General features: G+C 42.2%; 1 protein-coding gene across 2 annotated transcripts; it reads right to left on the bottom strand.

Moving 5' to 3' along the window:
• Positions 1-829: 829 nt before the first annotated feature.
• On the bottom strand, positions 830-22146 carry SLC40A1 (solute carrier family 40 member 1). Of its 2 annotated transcripts, XM_070070483.2 has the most exons (9): positions 21773-22146; positions 21233-21291; positions 18292-18403; positions 15464-15623; positions 12913-13028; positions 11786-11912; positions 5207-5452; positions 3498-4148; positions 830-2439 (listed from the first exon to the last, which is right to left on the bottom strand). In XM_070070483.2, exons 4-9 carry the CDS (start codon positions 15612-15614, stop codon positions 2126-2128), a joined length of 1605 nt encoding a protein of 534 aa, XP_069926584.1. In that variant the 5' UTR covers positions 15615-15623; positions 18292-18403; positions 21233-21291; positions 21773-22146; the 3' UTR covers positions 830-2125. The 2 variants fall into 2 exon arrangements, with proteins under 2 accessions (XP_069926584.1, XP_008257046.1); XM_008258824.5 differs by lacking the exon at positions 18292-18403.
• Positions 22147-23821: the final 1675 nt, after the last annotated feature.

Below are 23821 nucleotides of genomic sequence, written 5' to 3'. Positions count from 1 at the left end.
TCTGCTTATGGGCCTGGGAAAGCAGTGGAAGATGGCCCAAGCATTTGGGCCCCTTCACCCACATGGGAGACATGGAAGAAGCTCCTGGCTTCTGGTTTCAGATCAGCCCAGCTCTGGCTGTTGTGGTCATTTGGGGAGTGAATCAGTGAATGGAATACCTCTTTCTCTCTCTCTGTAACTCTGCCTCTCAAATAAATAAAATCTTTTTTAAAAAAGTTATGAGCAGATCAGTAATCACAGGATGATGCCAAAAGTTCTCAAGCTCCCAATTTTAGGAAAAAGAAAAGGAGACCATGATCAACGATGTCCAAGTCAACTCTGCATCCCCAAGACTGATCAGAGTTTAGGGCACAGATCAGGTCTCCAATAAATGTCCACTGTGGACAGAAGGGCGTTGCTTTCCCTCTGGACTGTTAGTAAGCTGCCATCCTTGACTTCACCTCGTTGTCTGGGTCCAGCCTCTAGTGATACCACTCATCTAGTGGTTTACCAAGTGCTTCCACATGGTATCTCTTGTTGTATCCAATCAGGAAAATTCTGAGGTAGGTAGGATTGGTTTATAGTATCATCTCTAATTGACAGGAAATAGTTCCTAGAACTTAAGAGAGCTTCGTGTGACGTTCTCAACATCAGAGAAAGTGCTGGGTCTCATGTTTACTACACTATTATCCAGGCACCTTAAATTAGAAATATGAATAGGGACATAACACTAAAAATCCTGAATTACAAAACTGTAGCCCTTTATCGAGAAAAACACATACTCCAAAACAGATGTGCTGTAACAAAAACAATTTAAATAATTGGAGAACAAAATTCCAGGAAAAAGAAATTAAGATTTTTAAAATACATTTATGTAGAAATATTACAAAGATTTTATAACATAGCAAATCATTGCCATACTGTAGAAAGATGAAGAAAAAGATTAAACTTCAAGGGTAAAGAAAGTGCTCATAGCAACGTATTGCAGTCTCCATGAAAGTGCATAAACAGTTAAGGCATAGTACCATGTTGGTACTGGCATGTTGCAAAATGACTTGTAAAACAGTTTTTAAAAATATATACAAATGTTCTTTATCCCCCCCTCTACTCAGAGGCATCTGAAAGGGATGGTTTCATGAACATTCTTGCTCTAGAATGATGTAGAGAGAATTCCTGGGCATAGAACAATAAGGGTAAAAATGCTCTGCCCAAGTGTGCTGAAAGCAAATCAAGTGATTTCTAAAACAAAACCTTTCCAAGTGTGGGCTATCTTTCCACATGTAACTTGCCAGGCTGAAGGCATACTCTCTCAGACTCTTAGACAGAGCCCACTAACTGATAGTGGCACGAGTTCAATGAGGAGCTCTCCTTTCTGTGTAGCTTTTAGCTTTTGCTTCTATGGCAACCTACTGACACATTTGAAGTCCTTTTGCATTCACTGTTATATAAGTCTATAGCTTGACTTCTACCTGCAGCTTACATATAGCCATTATATGAAGTGCTACATATGCTTAGTACAATATTTTGGCCTACTTGATAATAAAAATGCAAAGGTGCTCTCATAGGTTAAACCAGGAGCCTTATTAGAGAACTGTCGTTAAGTATTTCATTTTTTCACATACATTAAGTCTCTGAAGATCAATAGGAGCAATAAGGATAATACTGGTTACTAAACTTCAATCTTCATATTTGGAGAAGAACTTACTTGCCTTTTAATAACTGAGAATAAGATGAATAAAAGTAAATTCTCCAGACTTTAACGAGAGTGAGTTTTAGGGAAAAGTAATATTTCTAAATTCTAGTACAGATAATAAATATCTGCCTAAGGATAATGTAATTTGCATCACTAACTACTAGTTAATGTGAAATTTTGTCTACTCAGAAGAAATATGAGAATTCAGTGTTACCATTATAGGCTCCGTATATAAATGGAGTTTTTCTTCTTTATCCATACTTAAATGTAAGGGTAATTAACCAGGTCATTTCTGCTGACTTTGGTTCCTAAACAGCTTGTAGCCAGCCCTCAAGGCTCAACTGTGGTAAAACCAGAGCAAAACACCCAGCTCTTTACTGGAATTTTGAAGTACAAAATGAACACATGTGCTCTATGCGATCTAGTAACAGGGATAGTCACAGTTACACTGTCTTATACAACAGATGAATCTGTTTGGTTTTCATTCGCAACCTCTTTTTCATCAGGACCACAAACAAACAGCTGATTGCCCAGAGTCTTTTGGGCAAATCGGAAATACATGATGTGGCCCATTGCCACAAAGGAGACTGAAATCAATACGAGCAAGCCAAAAGCTTCAGGATTCGGAGCCAGGATGACCATGATGAAATGCAGAAGATCAAGAAGATAATTCATGGAGTTCTGTACACCATTGATAATGCCTCTTTCAGATTCAATTACATTTTCTTGCAACAACTGTGTCACAGTTAAATCAAAGGACCAAAGACCTATAAAAAAGAGTTTTAAAAGCTGGATTGTAATTATAACCATATATTTCAGATTCATACATAGAAATATACATTTGAACCCTACTATAAGTCACCTTATAAATGCAGTATTTATCATAGGCTTGCCTTAAAGAATTCTTCCTCATTAATTAATATCGAGTTAGTAGTGGCATCCAGAAATTATCTCTACAGCCACCAGAGAAAAATAAGTCTAATCTATAAGCTGCTTAGTTGTTTCTCTGTGGTTATTCATTCTACAGAAGTAAAACTCTGAAATGAAAGGCATAATAAATCCTTTCATAAGCCCTAGTACTTCTAAAGTTTAAAATGACCTACTTCACTGCTATGGGTAAGGAGTAAGGAAACTTTAAGCCACTGTCACATTTACTGCCTCGGTTCTAAAGCCCTTACAATAAAACTGTCTTGCTTGAATATTAATGTCTTTGATAAATTAATGAACTGCTTTGTAGCACAAGATAACTATGGTGTCATTTCAAGAACAAATTCAGTCAGAGATAATTGATCATTAGTCCATTAATGATTACTTAAATCTTGCTTTGTTGAAAGTCTTTATGTTTCCTTCCAGAGCTATAAAATCCATTTGTGCAGCAAACTACACAACAAACACACATCAGTAAAAGAAGTCCTTTTGAGGACTATGTCTTTTTCAAAAATACACAAAACCCTTTTTTATGTTGTCCCATAGAAATATTCCTTACATTAGATGTCTTTTGGTAGAGTCATAGCAACATACAGACTCTAAATCACTAGATGACATTATAATTATCATAGTTAATGTATTTTTTAAATTAAAGAGTAATACTTAAGATATTCACTTAGAAAAAAATTTCCAGCCCTAACCACTTTTTAAGTTTATTCACATATAAAAATAGTTTTGTGAACTGTAAAACAGAAATTTCATGATTAAAAAAGTAAATGATATACATGAAGATAAATAGTGGATTTTGTTCCAGTTAATATTGAGGTAGTATTTCAGGTCATGTATCCACTTTCTGAAAACACAGTAGTTCATTAAGACACAAAAAGATGTTTCTTACCAACTCTAGCAGCAATCACGCCTGCAAACAGCAGACTGACGGAGATGAGAGGAACAGAATGGCTAGTCACCTCTGGGACAGTATTAGCAGGATTAGACCCGTTCGACAGAAGAGTTTCAGTTGTAAAGATGGCTTTGGGTATTTCGGTTGTAGTGGACAGTGGTTCTCCCTGAATGAACCTAGAACGGATATCTTCAAAGGGAGACACAGACAAGTCCAAAGGACTTCCAGGCATGAACACGGAGATCACACACAAGATCAAACAGGAAAGCTGTGCCAGTCCTGAGATCAGACCAGTGCGAACCAGGCCACATTTTCGACGCAGCCAGGTGAAAGCCACGGTTCCCATTATTCCAGTTATAGCTGATGCTCCCATCAAAATACTGAGGACGGAGCCACTCAGCCCCTGAGTGTAGGCGTACCCTGTGGTGATGCAGTCAAAGCCCAGGACAGTCATATAAAGGAAAGCAAGACCCATGCCCGCCAGAAACACGGGCTGGTTGTAGTAGGAGACCCATCCGTCTCGGAAGGTGCGGAAGGGCTCAGCCATCTGGGAGGCACAGGTGGGCTCTTGCTCAGGTTCAAGCTCACGGATGTTAGGGTCTTTCTCACCCATTAGATGAGTTCCCTCCAGGGTTTTTGGCTCAGTGTCTGTTAATAAAAGATATATATCACTGTTTAGGGGAGGGCATCAAAGGAAAAAAGCCAATTATCTTTGTATCTTTCCTATTCCCTCCCGAGTGGAGAGCCTTGGCTACTGCATTATAATACCTGTTTTCTTTCACTAATCATAGTGAACAGTCTCCAAGTTTCTCTGCTCTCCCCTCCTCCAAACCCCTCCCACCCACACACACACTTAGAAACAATACTTGTATCAAAGTTAATGGCAGGAGGACTCATCAGTGAAATATAAAATCACCTGGAAAGCATAGCACCTTATTTTCTGCGGCCCTGGTAAGATTCTATTTACCCAGAAGCCCAACTTCCTCTTCTCTTGGGAACAGCCCTCTCATTTCCTCACTCCCTTCCGTTGCCCGTGCAACGCCCCTCTTCCTAGGCTCCAAGGAATTATCCTGTTCTCTTTCTACCCACTCGCCTAGCCATCCCTCAGCTGACTGCCCCTCTTTGTCTACTGCTCCCATCACAGAAAAGGGCCAGGGGTCCCATTCCAAACTCTTCAGGTTCAGTCCAGAGCTGTTCTCCAGGTCCTCAAAGGCTTGGTTTTGCTTCACCTACAGATGTGATATTTTTATATGGACGTCCAAACAGTTGATCTGAACTTAGAGGCTGGGAAGGGTGGAAGGAGAAGGAATAGAGAGAGGCTGGGTAATAGGTCCCCAAACCCAGACAGAAGCCATAGTTCTGGTGTTCCACAGCACAGTGGGGTGACTGTAGATCACATTAACATACACCCAATGACAGTAGAGAGAGGCGTTCATTGGCTCCAAACACAAGGAAAGCATGAGGAAATAGAAACGCTAACTATCTGATTGGATGGGTTTATACCATACACTTGTGTTGCAATAATACATTGTACTGCACAAAAAGTACATGTGTTTCATGTTAATATAAATAAAAAATATATTTAACCTCACCCAGGCCTTCACTAATAATAAAACCTGAAGTAAGTTGCAAATTATTTTGATCTCCACCAACATTGACGGCCTGAACATCAGAAAAAAGAAAGGGGATCACTATGTTCAGTTTACCTTTGTGTAAATTCAGCTGCTTCAATTCAGCTTCCTCTACTTTCAGAGCAGCTTTCACAGCGAGAGCAGGGGTTTTCTGGTAAACCTTCCAGAGCAGAAAGTACTCGACACACATGGACACCAGATTCCATCCCGAAATGAAACCACAGCCAATAACTGGGGAGCCAAATGTCATGATCTGGCCAACGGCCATGGGGGCCAAGATGTTGGTTAACTGATCGATTCTTCGGATTGTAGCATTCATGTCTACACAGGAAGGCAAAAGAGGCAGATGAGACTCGACCTCGTCAAAGAGAGACCACCCATTAACACATGACAAAGCCAAGAGAGTGAGTTCCTAAGACGTGGATTTCTAAAAGCCCTCTGATTAAAAAAAAAAAAAAAAAAAAAAAAGTAAAAACTTAAAGTGCTCTGAGCAAACCATTCTCTAGAAAAACATCTGTTATTTAGATCAAGTCACACTAAATTTGCCTCAAAAATCATGAATCCTTAGGATTAAGTCAGTCTAACATTAACTTTTAAAACGAATGCCTTAGTGACTCTATAGTCATTTTTTTTCAACAAATTGTTATTAAATATCCACTATAAGCAAGGTACTATCCTCAACACTACAAAGAAAATAAGTAACATCTTTGACCATCTTCATGGAGTTTACATTCTCATAGGAAAAGAAAGAAAAATTGACAAGCCCGTACACACACATCTACAAGTACGGATTGATTTCCGAATTTAAGGCACCAAAATGAACTTACCTTTTAATTCTATTTCTCTTAGAGCTTTTGGGAGTACCCTCATATATCACATGTCAGATGTTTAATACTAAGGGGAGAAAGAAAGCAGAGAAAAAGACATGGAAAGTGCTCATGGAAAAGTTCTAAATACGCTGGGTTCACAGAAGGACTCAAAAAAAAAAAAAAAAAAAGGCATTGCAGACAAGACCAAAGTGAAAAGAGGCAAAGAAGTGAGTCACGTGGATGTCAGTGAAAAGAGAATTTCAGACCAAAGAAACGCAGTCCTCAGGGCGAGGAGCGTGCCCAGAGTGGCAGAGGAACAGCAAAGAGATGAGCAGGGCTGGAGTGGAGCAAGGAAGGGAGGGGACCGAAGAAATGGGGTTAGAAAGAGAGGGGAAGGCCGGCGCCGTGGCTCACTAGGCTAATCCTCCGCCTTGCGGCGCCGGCACACCGGGTTCTAGTCCTGGTCGGGGCGCCGGATTCTGTCCCGGTTGCCCCTCTTCCAGGCCAGCTCTCTGCTGTGGCCAGGGAGTGCAGTGGAGGATGGCCCAAGTACTGGGTCCTGCACCCCATGGGAGACCAGGAGAAGCACCTGGCTCCTGGCTTCGGATCAGCGTGGTGCGCCGGCCGCAGCCCGCCGGCCGCGGTGGCCATTGGAAGGTGAACCAACGGCAAAGGAAGACCTTTCTCTCTGTCTCTCTTTCTCACTGTCCACTCTGCCTGTCAAAAAAAAAAAAAAGAAAGAAAAGAAAAGAAAAAAAGAGAGGGGAGACCAGCCTAACATGCGTGCTCCTGTGACTATCCTACACACTTTGACTTTTACACTGAGTAAGTCAGGAAGCCTTTGGAAGGTTTGAACACAGCCGTGGCATAGTCTGACACATCTTGTTTTGGTTGCTGTGTTGAGAGAAGACTACAGAGCAAGGCAGTTGGCAGTGGGCCTACATAGTAGACAACACTAAAGACAAGGAGACACGTGGCAGATGATGTGGCTCGGAGCAGGGTAGGAGCAGGGAAGGTGGGAAGAAATAGATACTGCGTAAATTTTAAGGGGGTATCAGGAAGACCTGAAAACAGATTAGAGATGGGGTGGGTCTGAGAGAAAAATAGAATCAAGGATGAATATCAAGGTTTTCAGATTTGTTTTTCCTGAGCGATTGTTGGAAAGATACAGCTGTCGTTGACTGAGAAATGCAAGACTTCGGAAGAATCAGGTTTGGCATAAAGGAGCAAGTGTTTGGGCTAGACAGGCTGCTCACTTTGAGGAGGTCACCTCCAGGGACAGGAGGTTAAAAGCACGAGGCTGGAAATTTAGGGAAGAAGCATGGGCCGGATCAGCACGTCGATTTTAAAGCAATGAGACGAGGGTATCACGGGAGAGCGTGTGAAGACACAGTTTCTGGGGACTGAGAGCTGGGCACACTAAGGTATAGGGATCAGGAAGGTGAGAAGGAAGTAGGAAAAGCTAGGGAGAGATTAATCAACTGTGCGGGTGCTGCTGGTAGGTCAGCAAAGACCAACACTGAGAACACAGCCAGACGGTTCCCGTGAAGATGTTGGGGACCTCAAAACCAGCAAAGCTGCCAGGCAAATGCTTGGCTGAGGCTGGAGAGCCCGGTGCCGACTCCAGTTGACACCGTTTGTTTCTATTGTAGTTTGAGTCACACCCCTTGGAGCTTTACCCTGGCCTTATGGAAAGCAAGGTCGTGGTCAAAGAAAGGAATTGGGCACAAAATGAGGTGGCAGAGGGGGAGTGAGGTGAAGGCAGAGGACGTTTCTATGCTGGCTGGAGTGAGGCAGTGGCTGAGAAGGGATGGAACCTGAATCCACAGCTTAGTGGAAGAGCTGTTCTTAGGCGCACACACGAGTCACCAATGGTAACACCAAAGCCTCGTATATGCCTGCAGGTCCAGGGCCTCAGCCAGGGCATTAGTGACAGGATGGGGAGAGGGACTGAATGTGTGCGGAGAAAGAAGAGAGCACAAAACAATGCCCCAGCACAGGGTGGGAAAAGGAAGGAACCAGAGAAAACAGCCGGTCCTCTGGCAGCATGAGAGGGTCAGCCTGAACCCAGTGGTCACCAGCTGCAAGTGAGAGCCCTGAGCAATGTGGTGCATTTTTCTCCAGCCATGTTCCGCTGCGCAGAGTCAGGTGAGAGTTTGTAAGGGCCATGCAGGTTGCAGGATTATGGGGGCTCAGGCAGTGAAGGCGTGAGCTGAAAGGACAGCATGCAGCAGTTCAAGATACGGATTACAGAAGCAGGGCTGGGGGAGTTAGCGGTGATGACGAGGTCTAGACTTTGACCATGGGAATGGATAATCGAGTCAAGGTAGAGAAAAGATGAATAAAAGAGAAGTTAAGACAATCACCCATTTTTCTCACTCTCCATCTCAGAGAGCAGAGTAAAAATTGATGAGACAAGTCTTTTAACAATCACTGGGTGACCTCAGGGAACAGCAGTATGTGACTAACAAGCGCATTAATAGAAAATTGCCTTTAATCCTTCTCTAATTCTTTCTGCTCCTCAATTACTTTCCAATTAGCCCTATGAGTGCACACTACTTATACGATAAGAGGAGAACTTTGACATATTTCACCTTTCACTTGTGAGGCAAAGGCAGCTTTCATTGATTCTACCCATGACCATGTTTGCCAAGGCTTCACTAACTCCATGTGCCCACCACTGGCAACAGAGAAGGGTGGAATTGACCCACATAACTCCAAAACTTGAATCTAAAAAGCAGCTAAACAACACATACTTGGATCTTAAAGTTCCGGAAGAACAACAACAAAAAATTATTTTGGTTATAATTATCTGTTACTCTTTCAGCTATCAGGGGCCCCATGGAGTTCCCCGTGTCACCAGTCTCTATCTCGTGTATGAGTCTTATACTGAGGATGTTAATAACGTTTAGTGTCAGTGCAAATGTAGCGTCAAAAAAGAGCTTTTATTTTTCTGAAGCAGAATGGATTAAGTGATCCTTTTTTAAAGGCCTAATCATTTTACTGTTAATAGTCTTCTGAAAGTACACATTCTCTTCACAAATTTTTATTTATTCTTAGACAAGGGTTCTTCAAAAATGTTCATGGACAATACAGACTTTGAACAAACTATGTATGGATTTCAAAATTCTTTTGTACCAAAATAAACTTATCTTTTAATTCCATTTCCATGAACTTTTTGAAGTACCCTCACAGAAACACACAAATGCTTACTGATTTAATTCCCACTTAAGTGTTTTTGGCTACAGCTGTGGCAGAGATAATGACATTAAATAAATATTTTTATTGTATAGGGTATATTACATCTCATAAAAGAATAATTTAGAGACAAAGATTTGTTAAGCAAATAGCAGCCAGGAGATTTCTGTACCTTAAGTACAAGGTCAAGTTTTTAATCAAAGGATTCAAAATGAAAATTTATTTATTAAAGGAAACAGGAAGGAAATAAAGGAAAATCGGAGTAAGAACTCTGGGGAAGGAAATGAATTTCAAACGGGTTAGATAGGCTGTGGGTAATGGAACAAGAGAGCACTTCAGTAAATGAAGTACCTGAAAAGTTCCTAATTAGTTAACAGATCAATTAACTGTATCTTTGTGAAAAAAACAATTTTTCTGGAGCTTTTGAAAGCAGATGGTAACATATATATTCTAACACACACACAGAACACAACACGTACGCAGGTGAAACCTTCCCAGTCCAGTCCCCCTACCTGAGTTTTTACCGGTCTTTGCCAGTAACCTCAAAAATCAGCCTTGACAAACGGGAGCAGGTGCGTCGGTGTGCAGACGCAGCCTCACACTGATTCAGGCAGCAGTGGGTGCCCCTCCAGGAACACTTTTCCCCTTCTCTAGCCGATTGTTCCTCGACCTCCTCCTTTTCCTCCATTCTCCTTTCACTGCCTTACAGCAGAAATGGCACCAAAACTCCACGCTGGACACTTGCTGACCCTCACAACTAGGGAAGCTTGTATATCCTCTTTGGAAAGATGGTGTTTAATTAATACAAAAGCGGAGGCTAACATTTCTGGAAGCACAACATGTAGCTTGCTCCACTAATCTACTAATCCACACTAAAAACGTACCACTTACTAAAAGCTAACCTAGAGTGGACAGGATTTCAACAACAGCTTACTTCCTCTCTTGAACTCAAAAAACTCCATGAGGTTAGAAAATAGACTGGCCTAGATTCTTTCTCTCTGCCATAATTCCTAGAGGGTCAGCTGAGAAACAGCCAGTCCTATTTTTGTTGTTCTGGGACATCAGTCAGAAAAATACGTGGGATCCTTGATATTATTATTTTGTATTATGACAAGTTAGAGATTCAGGGTAACTTTCGTTTTAATAATAGAGCTTATTTTACAGAGTAAAATATTATATAGTCATTACAGAGTCAAAATGACTTCCAGTAAGAAATTCAGACAAGAGAAAAATCATTCATACATAAGCCAACTTTTCCCCCAAATAGATTCCAACGGAAATAAATGTGATTTATCTCCAAAATACATGTATGTCCTTTTGTACCCTTTGAATTTTAAAACAGACATATGCTTAAAATAGTATATTAAAAAGAGAAAGTAAACAAGGAGAAAAGAGGAATCCTTATCTTCTGGTTCATCGTGACAAAAAGAGATGTGGATTTACCCCTTATTATAGATGACAATAAATAAAAATGGGTGAGAATCACTAGTTTAGTTCCAGAGATAACTCCCTGCAGCACAGACTCCCACGTGCTGAATTCATCCTGGGTACACAGCATCCTCTAAAAGCACTGAGGTATAATAGTCCCACCACAAAGTGATGAGTCAAGCAAATTCTTCTACCAGACCTCCAAAGACTTTGTTCTCTTTCAATCACCATCTCCTTTCTATCTTTTTTTTTTTTTTTTTTTTTTTTTTTTTTTTTTTTTTTACCACATGGTCCAGTCAAACAAAGCTGCTTGCTAACCCCAGCACATAATCTTGCCTTCTGTGTCCGGGGATAAGCCGTTTAAGTCATCAAGAATGGTTTTCTTGTCAGGCAGGCTGGTTGGGCAATGTGTTTATGATACTCATTATCTTAATGACCAGCGGAGTTGATTCGGCTGATCTGACCGGTAGGCAGGTGTAACCTTCCTCCCCTCCCCTGTGTGATTATCAATTCAATTTGTACCTGTGTTAAAGGGGGAGAAGGTAGACAAACTCCAGCAAAGGGAATTTACTTTGAGCCCATGTACTATTGATTTAATAGGACATGTTGCTTTGTAAGCATTCTTCAGCTTTTCTTGGGCAACTTGTATGTGTTTGCAATGAACAACTGAGAAATTGTAAGCGTCTTAAAAAACTACACTATGTGATTTATTTCTTTAGTATTTGTAATAGCAAAATTATAACATACCTAATGTATAGCTGTTACTGATTACAACTTTAAAGTAGAAAGAATTGACTTCTAGAGTCTGCCCTACAGTTGTTTCCATTTCGTTTGCAGAAAAAAAAATATGTATGGTATGATGGATAAATACCAATAATAACACCTATAGGTAAAACTGCATGTCCAATTATCATTGCACTGGGAATTAACTAAATAGTTAGGAAGAGTTAACAGAATTTTTTAAAACAGGAAAGTTTCAAAAGAAATGTTCTTCTACTTGCCAAGTTTGCATAAAACAGAAAACTATACTATAAAGTAACTTAATAGCAATAAGATAAGCCTTAGCCTGACAATAAGGTAAGGAAAAAAACTACTTTCAATATCTTGTTCTTAAAAATATGCAGAACAAAGAGGGTAAAGGGCTTCTAGGCTCATTTGTTACTACTGATTTAAAGAGAACCCTAACATGCCCATTCAGGTGAGAGAGAAAACCAGTTACCTGCTAATTTGCTTCTGTCTCCTCCTGCAACAACAACAATCCAGTCCCTTTGGATAGTGATTGCTGTAGCAGTGCTGGCCAAATTAGCAATGTTGGCAATAGTGATGATCAGGATATAGCAGGAAGTCTAAGAAATTATTAGGAAAAAACAAGACTTAAAATGTCAGTTGACCACATTGTACCTACCTCATAATACAAAGAAATTTAAAATGGTCTTTGGTGGATAAAAACAAAATTTTTATTTTAACTTCATATATAAGAAATAGTTTTACTTTCCATACACAGAATAATCAATAGCATTGGTCAAGCTAAAGGGCATATCATTGTCCTAATCTGTAGAACGCATAATGCGAAACTTAAAATAGTCATGTGGACATTTATGTAACACAGTTTTTATAAATACTAACAGAATACTTATTGTGAACATTTCCCCCACAAATATCTCCTTTGAAAAAATGCTGAAAAGGAATTGAGGAGACTTGTATTTAAGTCAGAATTCTGACACTTTCTAGATGCATACAATGGATAATCAACTAACCTCATTTTTGTCTCAATTTTTTCATTAACAAAATCAAGGGAATAGACAAGATTTCTAATGTCCTGCCTGGCTTTCAAGCTCTATAATACCAACCCAAATATATAAAGCAGATTTAAGACTGATAGCACACCTAATGTTTGCCTCCACACCCCAGTCCTCTCCTCTCTTCCATCAAGTTATCATGAAATCTTAGTGTGGCAAGTTATCTAGTTGATATCCCCAAACAGAAATAGCAATTATTATCAAGGGAACATAATCATGACTATTAATAAGTTTGAATAACATTCTTATATAGTGTAAACAAATTACAGGCAACTGAAAGGCTGAAAACTAACAACTGAATCAAAAAACAAACTCTTAGGAATTCCATTAAAAGTAGGACAAAATTTAAATTCAAATAATACTTAATGAGCACCTACTATGGGCAAAACTACAACAATGAACCACAGGGAAAATCCAGGACACACTAAGACCAAAATTCAAAGGTCACATTTGCAAAAAAGACATTTTCTAGCTTTAAAGGATTTTCATCTTTTATTACTACAAGATATTCAATTTTCTGACATGAAGAATCACATTGAGAACTTACAAGAATCCATCCATGGTATATGGTCAGAAGCTCATTTTTATGTAAGAAAACCATCATCAGGATGATGCCACACAGGATGACTGAAACGTTCTGCACCACCAGTGAAGTCTGAGCCACTGTACAAAGAAAGAAACAGTGTCACTACACCAAAATGTCAGACACAGTGTCACTACACCAGAATGTCACACCTTTGTTCTACCCCATTAATGCATACGCATGATTACTTCCAGAAAAAACCTTCCTGAAGTAAATCTTGCCTCAATCATTCCTAGTACAAAAAGGTTGGTTGGTTGATTGACTCATCCGTTGATTTGAAAAGCAAAGTGATAGGGAGAGAGAGAGAGGGAGAAATCTTCCATTCACTGATTCATTCCCCAAATGCCTGCAACAGCTGGGGATGGGCCAGGCTGAAGCCAGGAGCCAAGAACTCCATCTGGGTCTCCCATGTGGATAGCAGGGGCCCAAGTACTTGGGCCATCAGCTGCTACCTCCCTGGATGCAATAGCAGGAAGCTGGACCAGAAGCAGAAGAGCTAGGGCTCAAACTGGCATTCCAATATGGGATTTGGATATTTAATGTCAGCCCCAGTTGAAGTCTTTTATGATAATCACATTTTCATTTATTCTCTTGGAAGTTACTGTTATAAGCAGAACGACTTAATAGACAGCATCCATCTTTCAGTTGTTAGTTGCATAAGCTAAAACAAAAACATGTAGGAGGTAAAGGAATCTGTAACCTCCTATGTGGCAGGCTGAATCTGATAACATGGCATGGATGCATAGAAAAGACATGCAAATCTTGGCCAAGGGTAAAGCTGCACTGTATTTCTTTTGGAACACTAATGCTAGGTTCCATTGCCACGAAATTCTAAGCTACACCTTCCATCACAGAAACGGCCAACTCTCTTGGGAGTGAGGCACCCATATAAAGTGCTGGAGTAAGGACAGGTAAGGACACCTCGGAGTCTTCTCTCCGCCACTCACTAGGTAAATGCTTGAGGCAGAACATTTAATGTCTCTGATACATGTATGTAGAATGTGAGGATGGTAAGATCTACCTGTCTTACTTTATGGGGTTCTAATGATGCTCAAATAAAATACTTATGAAAGCACTCTGGAAAATATAGAGCTGTATATGTAAGGTATAATTACAGCTCATGTCATCAAGGATGGTAAGGCTCATGCTGGCTTGAAAGGTCATATCAAAGGCTCAAGATAAAGCAAACTGCTTTCTGAAACCGTCTGAAATAAAAGCCCTGAATGGAACTCAGACATCCATTCATTCAGGCATTTGTTCATTGCATGAGGATCGCATATTAACAGAATGAGATTCTTAGCTTTCAGGACCTCACAGAGCAGGAAACGAAAATACAGGAGGACAGATAATTTTAACAGCAGAAGTGCAACAGCCAAGGAAGAGTCTCGCAGGAGTGCAGAGGAAGAAATGGGCAATTTAACCTACAGCCATCGGGGAAGATTTTGTTTGAAGAGTGGCAAATTAGTTGCTCATACAGGATAAGTGGGAGCTTGCTATCCCACCACAGTCTTCTCCAACTCAACACTCTTTCTTACCCCATAACTGCAGTGCTCAACAATCCTAAGTGTAAAGGCTTCTATATACAATATTTCTAGGTTCCTATGTCTAATGATGTAAATAGGCTTCTTTTTCTAGAATGCAAAAAAATTTTCTGCATGTGTTCTGATCTATCCATTCTCAAAGCAGAAAAAATGGTCATCTTGACCATTTCATTAATAATATCGAGTCCTGGAATTCAATAATCTTGTGTCTCTGTAACCAGGAGCAGTCATTGTACACAGAAATAAACTAGTGATAGCTCAGTCTTCCCCTAACATCTAGGACAGACATGGCCAAATCTCTGCATTACCAGGTGAGCAACTCAAGGAAATTTTACTCTATTCATATTGCCCTTCATTCTGAACAGCTGAATTGCTCAGTTTATCTCTTTCCTGTAGAAAACAATCATTTCCATATTAATGCTTTAGAGTAAATGTCAATATATTATTTCCTTTTTAAAAAATTTTATAATTCAGCTCTCTGAGAGCCAGGTTCAGCTATTCTCTTGACTCTATACATGATATTCAATGCTCTCGTACACAACTGCATATGGAACACAGGAACTCAGAAGACAGATGTTCCAACCGTACCAGGAATGTCACACTAAAGGGACTCTAGCACAAGTGATGGCAAGGAAGCCAGAGTCAAACAAACTTTAAATGTTTAACATGGTTCCCAGAAAAGTACTACAGGGTTAATCATTAACATCAGAAACTACGAACTGCCAAAGATACAAAAAATCTATTAAGTCAATGTCCTGGCATCCCAACTTGGTACAGAGTGCCAGCACCCTCAATCTCGGTGCTGATACTGAGTCTCAATCCCACAAGTGTGGCTTGCCCTCACTGGGTCCGTCACAGCCATTTCTCTCTTAGCTTGCTGTTCCCTCTGCAACAGGAAGCTCAGGCAGCAGTTGCATGAACACAGAAACTTAACTATATAACAACACTCACCTTAACTATATAACAACACTCACCTTTAAGTCTGGCGTTCTTATCCACCCAATCGCCGATGATGGCTCCCAGGAGCAGAACAGAGCCCGCTACGACCAGGCCATAGACTGCTGTCAGGAGGAGGCTGTTTCCATAGAGCTCTACCAGGAACACAGACACGGCAAAGTGCCACATCCGATCTCCCTGCAATCAGGAGAGAAGATGTTTTGATGAAATATTTTTAGTTTCTAGTCAGTCGTCCTCAGGAAGTTGCTTTCTTATCAAAAGGCCACTTCCTGGCGGCATCATGAGGTTTCAAAGTCAATAATTACTCTATGGATTGAATACCAGCCAGGTGTTAAATCTGTTCATCCCAGCACAAAGGAAAATATTCTTACCAAATTGCTAAGTAAATGCAAAAACAGCATGATATTAATGAAACACACAAACTCATTAGCATCAGAAAAAAATGCAGTTTCCAGCCATAGAAGGGGTTTCTGAGACAAAATCTGCCCTTTTATTATTTTTGCTAACAAAAATTGCACATATTTATGGGCTACAGGGTGATATTTCAATGCATGTATTCAACGTGCTGATCAAAACAGAGCAACCAACATTTCTCCTTCTTTGACATTACTGTATGATGGGAAGCCTGGAGTTTCTTTCTTCTACTTATTCAGACAGTATCTACTAGGTTATTGCAGTAAGTAAAGTCTGTTCCCTTGTGTGCTAGATTTCTCCCTTGTGTGCTAGGGCTTGAATTTTGTCTATCCTGACTTAAGAGGCACAAACAAGTTTGCTAAGAGCCAGAATGAAATACAATCCTGTTCACAAACATTAGTATACCTTAAATGTCAAGACAAAGCCAGGATCCCAATTTGTAAAACGATAGGACTCTCAAGAGACTCTGAAGTTTCTTTACCTCTAACATTTCTAAAAACCCATGCAGTGTTTCACAAATGCATTTCAAAGTCACAAAGAGCGACAAGGAAGATGAAATCACTAAGGGTGAATTCTGGCACTGCATGAACAAAGATGCCAGAACTAAATGCATAAGACAGCAGTCATCTCAGCATTTCAATACAGATGGGGTTTTAAAGGGGAAAAAAAAACCATATACTTCTCCACACAGACTCCAGAGAATATAGCAAATTTTGGAATTCACTACAGCAAGATGTAGTCTAAGTATAACAGACAATTTTGAGTCAGGTAAATTAGGTAATCTATAATGGGCTTTATTATGTAATTTTAAGCTCCATCCCTAATTGTGAGTTAATACGAAGAAGGACAACAATGTTCTACCATAACCTACCCCTGAGAATCACTTTAATTCCCCAGATGGATTCCTTACAGACCTGACCCAGTGTGGAAACATGTACACTGCTAGTTCTTTCCAAAAGTTGTTAGCATCCTCATGACAAATTTCATGTATTGAAAGCAAAGTATCGAGCTGGCGCTGTGGTGCAGCAGGTTAACACCCTGGCCTGAAGTGCCGTCATCCCCTGTGGGCACCAGTTCAAGACCCGGCTGCTCCACTTCCCATCCAGCTCTCTGCTGTGGCCTAGGAAACCACATGGGAGACCAGGAAGAATCTCCTGACTCCTGGCTTCGGATCGGCGCAGTTCTGGCCATTGCGGCCAACTAGGGAGTGAACCAGCGGATGGAAGACCTCTCTCTCTCCCTCTCTGCCTCTCCTCTCTCTGTGTAACTCCTTCAAATAAATAAATCTTAAAAAAAAAAAAAAACATTAAAAATAAAAAAGCAAAGTCTTACCATGGTATGTCAACTGATTTGAAAATTTCATAAAAAAAGACAATAATCTTATGCATTCAAAACTTAAAATTTCAATTGATGCATGCTAGCAATCATTCATAAGAAACTTCATGTTCTCAACTAGAGTGCTTTCGCTCTGCCAGAATCATTTGTTAACATCTGGAATTATTTTGAGTTGTCACAACTGCAGGGGATGGAGATGGGACACTATTGACATCTCCAATACACAGGACAGTCCCCACAACAAAGAATTTTCAGCACAAAGCATCAATAGAGCAGAGAAACCTTAGGGTAGAGGATTATGAATATAATTTTGAGCCACAATTTAAAATGAACCTAAGATTAAGACCTTGGAAAATGGAATGGATAAGATCAAGTCAACATTAAAGCAAACAGCTGGAAGTCATTAGCACCACATTTGAACGACTCCCTTGAGGATCTGGAATGTGAGTTCTAGAACTTCCTGCACCCTCAACCCAGCACATCCACGGCCCAGAGTGCCTAACAAGTAACTGTGGAGTTCACAACAGAATGTCTGTGTGTGGATCTCAGCTGAGCAATGGGGAAAGATGCTCCAGGTGGCCAAAACCTAGACTCATCGTGTCAACTGTTTTGTTCTGTTGCATCAGACATACTTCATGAATGACCAAGATGTTTGAGCATGACTGATGTTTCTTAAAATTCTTCTCAGTTTTTTTTTTTAATTTGCCTTGATATTAGGCAGTTTCTCTACTTAAATAGGAATTATTTTCATTTCAAATATCTTTGTTCAAAACAATTAAAAATGTATGATACCTACTCTTATATGCTTTGTTTAAAACAAATAAAAAACAACTTTATTAAGATAAATATGTTAAGAATAGCAAATCAAGCTGTTTTCTCAGTCTCTAACATGTAAAGCAAATTTAGGTTTGACTAGAATAAAATCGATGGCAGGAGAAGGACTTTAGCCTAATCTTTCCTCTGAATAGCTTCTAAGGGAAGGCAGAAACACAAGAAGGCCTCAGTTGAAAGGTTACCTGAGTAAATTTTATCTTTCTTAACATAAACATTGAGAATTAATACTCTGATACTATTGCTTCTTTCTTTTTTTTCTTACATCTATCTTTTTCCAATAGACTTTTAGAGTTCTCTAAAGCAGGCCATCAGAGTAAGAGCTATGACATGTGCAGGTTTTCTCTCTTGTTCATTCCTTTATGGCATGCTTCCTCCTTGATGGAGAGGGAAGAAAAATCGCTCTGGTTATCCCAAATCTCCACAGGATTTAGCTTTAAAAACCAACTGATTATGCAATCACAAAGAGCCCAAGAACTGGGTAAAGTCTAAGGAAAACATTGACCAAGTGCCCACCCTTCCTTCCTTCCTTCCATTGCCTGCCCTCCCTCCCTCCCATGGTGTTCTCACCATACTTTGATGCATGTTTCTCTACCCCCAGAGAATCTGTGAAAGATCATGGTCATGAATCCACTTAATACATATTTACTGGCCAGCGCCGCGGCTCACTAGGCTAATCCTCCACCTAGCGGCGCCGGCACACCGGGTTCTAGTCCAGGTCGGGGAGCCGGATTCTGTCCCGGTTGCCCCTCTTCCAGGCCAGCTCTCTGCTGTGGCCCGGGAGTGCAGTGGAGGACGGCCCAAGTGCTTGGGCCCTGCACCCCATGGGAGACCAGGAGAAGCACCTGGCTCCTGCCTTCGGATCAGTGCAGTGGGCCAGCCGCGGCGGCCATTGGAGGGTGAACCAATGGCAAAGGAAGACCTTTCTGTCTGTCTCTCTCTCTCACTGTCCACTCTGCCTGTCCAAAAAAAAAAAAAAAAAACATATTTACTGAGCAGCTACTATGTACCAAGGCGAGCACAGTCACTACAGCTCCAGCAGTGTGCAAAACTCACGGTCCATGCCTTCATGCAGTTCACATGCCAGTGACTGGAGACCAAGAAACAAATCAGCTATGAGGGAAGATACAGTAGGATGGGGTAATAGCAGAGGCCCCTCTGAGCAGAGAAGTGAGGCCTGCAGAAGGTAAAGGCTGGAGAAATACAGACACCTTAGCCAGAGTTTAATAAGGACCGAAGAGATGAATAACTGGTCCCTCTTTTCCACTGCCTTTCACTGGCGTGTACCTTTTCATGATTACTTTTTTATTAAAAGTTCTTTGACAACAGGATCCATTTCTCATTCTACTTTCTCTGTTTTGATAATACAGCGGAATATGTCTTGATCCACTGGCAGATTCATGAGCAGTCTGAAATAAAAAGCATTCAACCCCACACAAGCCTACCCTGAGATAACCTTCGCAATTTGGCAGGGTTAGTAGGGGAATGGACAGATAGATATGCATACACACACATACACACATACATAAAAATACATATTTGTTGTGATAAAATCAAGCAGAGCGCCACACAAGAGACAAAAGACAAAAAGTAGAGTTACCTAGCATTAGGGAACATTCCTCTTTTGCACCCCTCTGCAGTGAGAAGTAAAAATTCACCAACCCTTAAATAGTTTTGGTTGCTGTTGTTTTTTAAATTCAACTTTCTCACAAGAACTCTCCTTACTCGAATTACTGTAAGGTTGATATAAAATATGTCACCTTTCTTGTGGGACTTTTAATTATCATGACAAAAATCCTCCCAGAACTACCACATTTCTGCTCATTTTTTAAGCATATCCAACCTCCTAACCTAGGTCACAGAAAGCAAAGGTTACAAAATTCTTAAATTCTTAAACATAACCCGTATTGGGAAGTGAAGCAACCTTCTTTCCCCAGGAGCTAGGTCTGGAACACGAGATGAGAATCTCACATACTGTTTCTACCTCTTGTTATTGGTCTTTTAAATACTTAACACCTTCTGAATTAAGTTGGAAAAACAAACTATTGTTTTAGATTGTTGAAGGGTTATTTTACTAGGTTTCTATTTAGACTTATTGGTTGTTGGAATTGAAAGAAACTCACACCAGTTCCACTATGTTGACATAAATTTGCAGAGTCATCCCTGTGTGAGCCTCTGGGAAGATAGGAGCTTACTTTTCTAAAAAGTCATCTATGAACTGCTGTTTCTTAGAGAACCAGTCGCCCAGGCTAACAATATCTCAAGGGTATAGGATATAGATTTCTTCATATGGTGGTTTCTATTCATGTCTTAAGGATTATCCTATGGAAGTTTCCAATTTAAAAAGAAATTAATATTGAAAAAAAAAACACAAAATTCTTTCTCTATGTCTTTCTAAACATCACATGTGAATCATGCATAGAATGTACTCAGATTAACTACTTTTAAACAGAAGAACAATTATCTAACCTTAAAGATTCTAATCACTGTTAATTAAACACACAACACCCTTCTGGGATTGTGCTGTTTAGGGGGAGTTGGTGAAGGAATACGGGCTCACAAAAATCTGGAAATCGTCACAGAGGCAGTGACGGGTAGAATTGTGAGTCACTTGCTGGTTTGCACTGGATGATGATTTTTAACATAGCCTGAGATGCCCACACCTTACCAAATCACAGATAACATTTCTAAAGGCTACAATGTTTATCACCTAGATACTTGTTCCTGGGGTCATTTACGTTTAAATTAATCTTAGAATGCTACTCTTAGCCTAAGTCAGGCACTCCAACATTCCACTCTACTTTCATGGGATTGCATAGTGGAACTGGATTTTAACACAAGAAAACAGACAAATATGAAAGAATGGAAGGGTGATGAGATATTCATCTATTCTTAGCAGCAGATATTACCATTTACTAAGTCTAGCAGGGCGATACATAATTCATAAACAATGCAAGTACTCCTGTCCTTGTTAATCCTGGCTTTGAATAACTGTCTATAAAGTATTATAAGCTAGTAATTAAACAGCATTTACCAACACTCAGGAAAGTATCTTGGGTGAAAACAATTTTTTTCATCAAAGCATATGTATTTCAATGATTTATTTTCAACTGCATGACAAAACTGACTTAATACATTCGGCCCAAATAAAGGAAACCAGAAATAGGGCAACTTTATCACAAGGAATTCTATACATTCCTACTTACCCACGTAGAGAGAGAATGACCAAGGTAGAGGAGGAATTTTGCAGAGGTCAGGTAGTTTGCTAAGGACAAACACACAGGGGAGGGGGAGAGAGAGAAAAAACGCATTTAGTCCCTTGACAGGGGGTTTGTCAAAAAGTGTTAAAAAACACATTGTGGATCAAACCTTGCACATTTGATCAAGTCACCTAGGAACTCATGCATTGTTTACTTCATATCACTCACTCAGAATCAGCAAGCCCTATTGGTCAATAACTGCATAACTTCACGCGCAGTGAAGAAACTCTTGTTTCAACATTCTTTAACTCCTTTTTTTTTTTTGTAACGTGAACTGCCCAAACTCCATCCTCGCCTGTGTGCAAGCCCTCTTTCCTCCCAACCTTCCTTTCTTCCTAGCCCCCAAGAAGAGAGCAGTGAAGAAAGCTTTTACGGATCTCGCTGGTTGACAGCGAAGCCACGTCCATCCAAAACCCGCGTGGGGTTCGCGCTGGTCTCCACGGCCAACCTGGGGTTCCACCCGCCGCGTCCGCCCGCTCGGCTCACCACAGCATCCTCCCTGGCGGTCTTGGCCTCTTTCCCTGGTCATGACACCAGGTGCCCCTTGCTTGCTCCGCTGCTGCAGCTGCTCTTGCTGAGGTGCTCGTCGTAAACAGGAGTGCAAAGAACGAAGATAGCACCACTGACACCACCACAGCCTCGTGCAGAAAGACCCCAAAGACGATTGTGGCAGAAGGCAAAAAAAAGAAAGAAAAGAGAAAAATTGCCCGGGGTCTTCTTTCTGTCTTCTTTCCAAACTTAGCTAACACTGTAGCTGAAGTTGGAAAGCAAAGCCTTATGGAAGCGGGTGGGAGGCTCTACAGGCCGTCGGAGCGCCGACCCGAGTCAGCTCCTGCCACCGCCGCCGCCGCCGCTGCCGCGGGCCGGGCCAGGCCCTTATACCGAGCTGGGGGCGGAGCTCGCTCGCGCTGCCGCCCTGGGGCCGCCCCCTGACCGTCAGGGCCACCTGGGCGTCCCCGCGGCGCGAAGCGGGGCTCCTGCCAACCGTGCGCGCAGCGCCGCCCTCCGCGCCCTTCCCAGGAGTCGCCTGCGCCGGACGCGAGCGTCCAGCAGGCCACAAACAACCTGCCCGGCCCGGGGACCGTCGCCTCGGCCAACTCCACTTGCCGAGTTTTCCTGCTCTCCGGAAAGTCGCCAAAGGGGCATGCGGGCAGCCCCGGAGCCGGCCAGCGGCGGAAGGTGCGTGGATCCGGCGCGGGTGCCTGGAGAGGCTTTGCGCCACCCCAAGCGGCAGGTGCGGGCGGAAGGCGCCAGGCGCCAGGTACCTGGCGGACCCGGGAAGAGGACAGCCGGCCCCCGGCCATGTGCAAAGCTCCAGCCCGCGCCTGGGGACGTGGGTGGGGTGGAGGCAGCGTCCGTTTTCTTTTTCACAAATTGTATTTAATATAGGTCTCTAAATAAATATAATCCGTGTCGCAGAGGCCGCTTTCCTGGCCTTCCCGTTCCGGCCCGCCTCCTGCAAGAGAATGCTTTTCCTTCCCAGGACTGCCTAGCGGGGCTTCCCGCAAAGAAGCACAATCGGAGGGCAGGAAGGGGCGCAAAGATCAGAGCCCAGCCCTCCACAGTAAAGGGAGGCATGGGAAGGCGGAGTCCCGCAGCGACTCAGGGCCCTGCCGCCGCCCAGAGCCGGGCGCTCCAAAGCGGCCCTGGGGATGCAGGAGGCCGCCGCGCGAGCAGCAAGCGCTTGGCCATCCGCCCTCCCGTCTTAGAACCCGGGCACACTCTCACCCCGCCTCCACGCGCAGCCCTTCCCTCCCTCTCCTCCAAAAGCCTCGGGATCTTACTCGGGCTGCGTCCCTGTCCAGAAAAAGTCACGGTGGCCTCCTGGAGGGGCAGGAGAATGACTCCCAAGAACCCCATATCCGAGGTCCGGAGGCCCCACTTTCCTCCCACTGTGCGGAAGTCCCTGGGGTGCGCCGGCCCATTGACCCCTTACCTTGATCAGTGGTGTCGAAAGCCCCCCGGAGTGATCTCACAGGACGAGAAACTGGGGCCCCGCAGACAACACGGAGCAACAAAGGGAACTACACATGCGTGTGTGCCCTTGTATCTGGACTCCCCATCAGAAGCCCCGAACGGGTGCGGGTGGGGTGCTGCTGGATTCGGTTGGGATGTGGTCTGGGAGGTAGAGATAGAGGATTTACTGCTTGCTGCTGTTAACTGCTATTTCCCTTTTCCAGCCCCCTTTTGCCCTTTCTTGAACGCACAGTCAAGTTTCTTCTCTTCCCTCGCAGAGGTCTTGAGTTGTCTGCCAAAGCTGGAGAGCAGGTGAACCAAGCCCACCCAGATGACGGGCTTGAGGGAAGTGCCAAATTAGACTCCTGCACATCATGGCTGTGTCTTTACTGGAGATGAGTTTTACTGATAGGTCCTTGCAAGGCACAAAGCCTAATGATTGTTTGCAGTTGGTCACGGGTGTCTCAACAACAAGGTCCTTCGCGTGCTCTATGCTAATTGTTATGTGCCACAAGGAGTGTGGAACCATCCCCAGCCTCCAGCTGGCTTAAAGGAGGTTGGCCTGCTTAAGTTCCCATT

Source organism: Oryctolagus cuniculus, chromosome 3 (assembly GCF_051225735.1).
Source record: "Oryctolagus cuniculus isolate XC-2025 breed Fujian yellow rabbit chromosome 3, ASM5122573v1, whole genome shotgun sequence".
In the NCBI taxonomy this organism is placed as follows: Eukaryota; Metazoa; Chordata; class Mammalia; order Lagomorpha; family Leporidae; genus Oryctolagus; species Oryctolagus cuniculus.
Note: the sequence above shows the minus strand (reverse complement) of the source record. Positions and strands in the feature narration are given on the sequence as shown.

Coding starts and splice junctions, on each gene's coding strand:
- SLC40A1 (XM_008258824.5), bottom strand. CDS start 21,815: ATGACCAGGGAAAGAGGCCAAGACCGCCAGGGAGGATGCTGTG. Junction 5,453..11,785: donor AGACAGAAGCAAATTAGCAG/GTAACTGGTTTT, acceptor CTTCCTGTGTAG/ACATGAATGCTACAATCCGA. Junction 4,149..5,206: donor GCAGCTGAATTTACACAAAG/GTAAACTGAACA, acceptor TTTTATTAACAG/ACACTGAGCCAAAAACCCTG.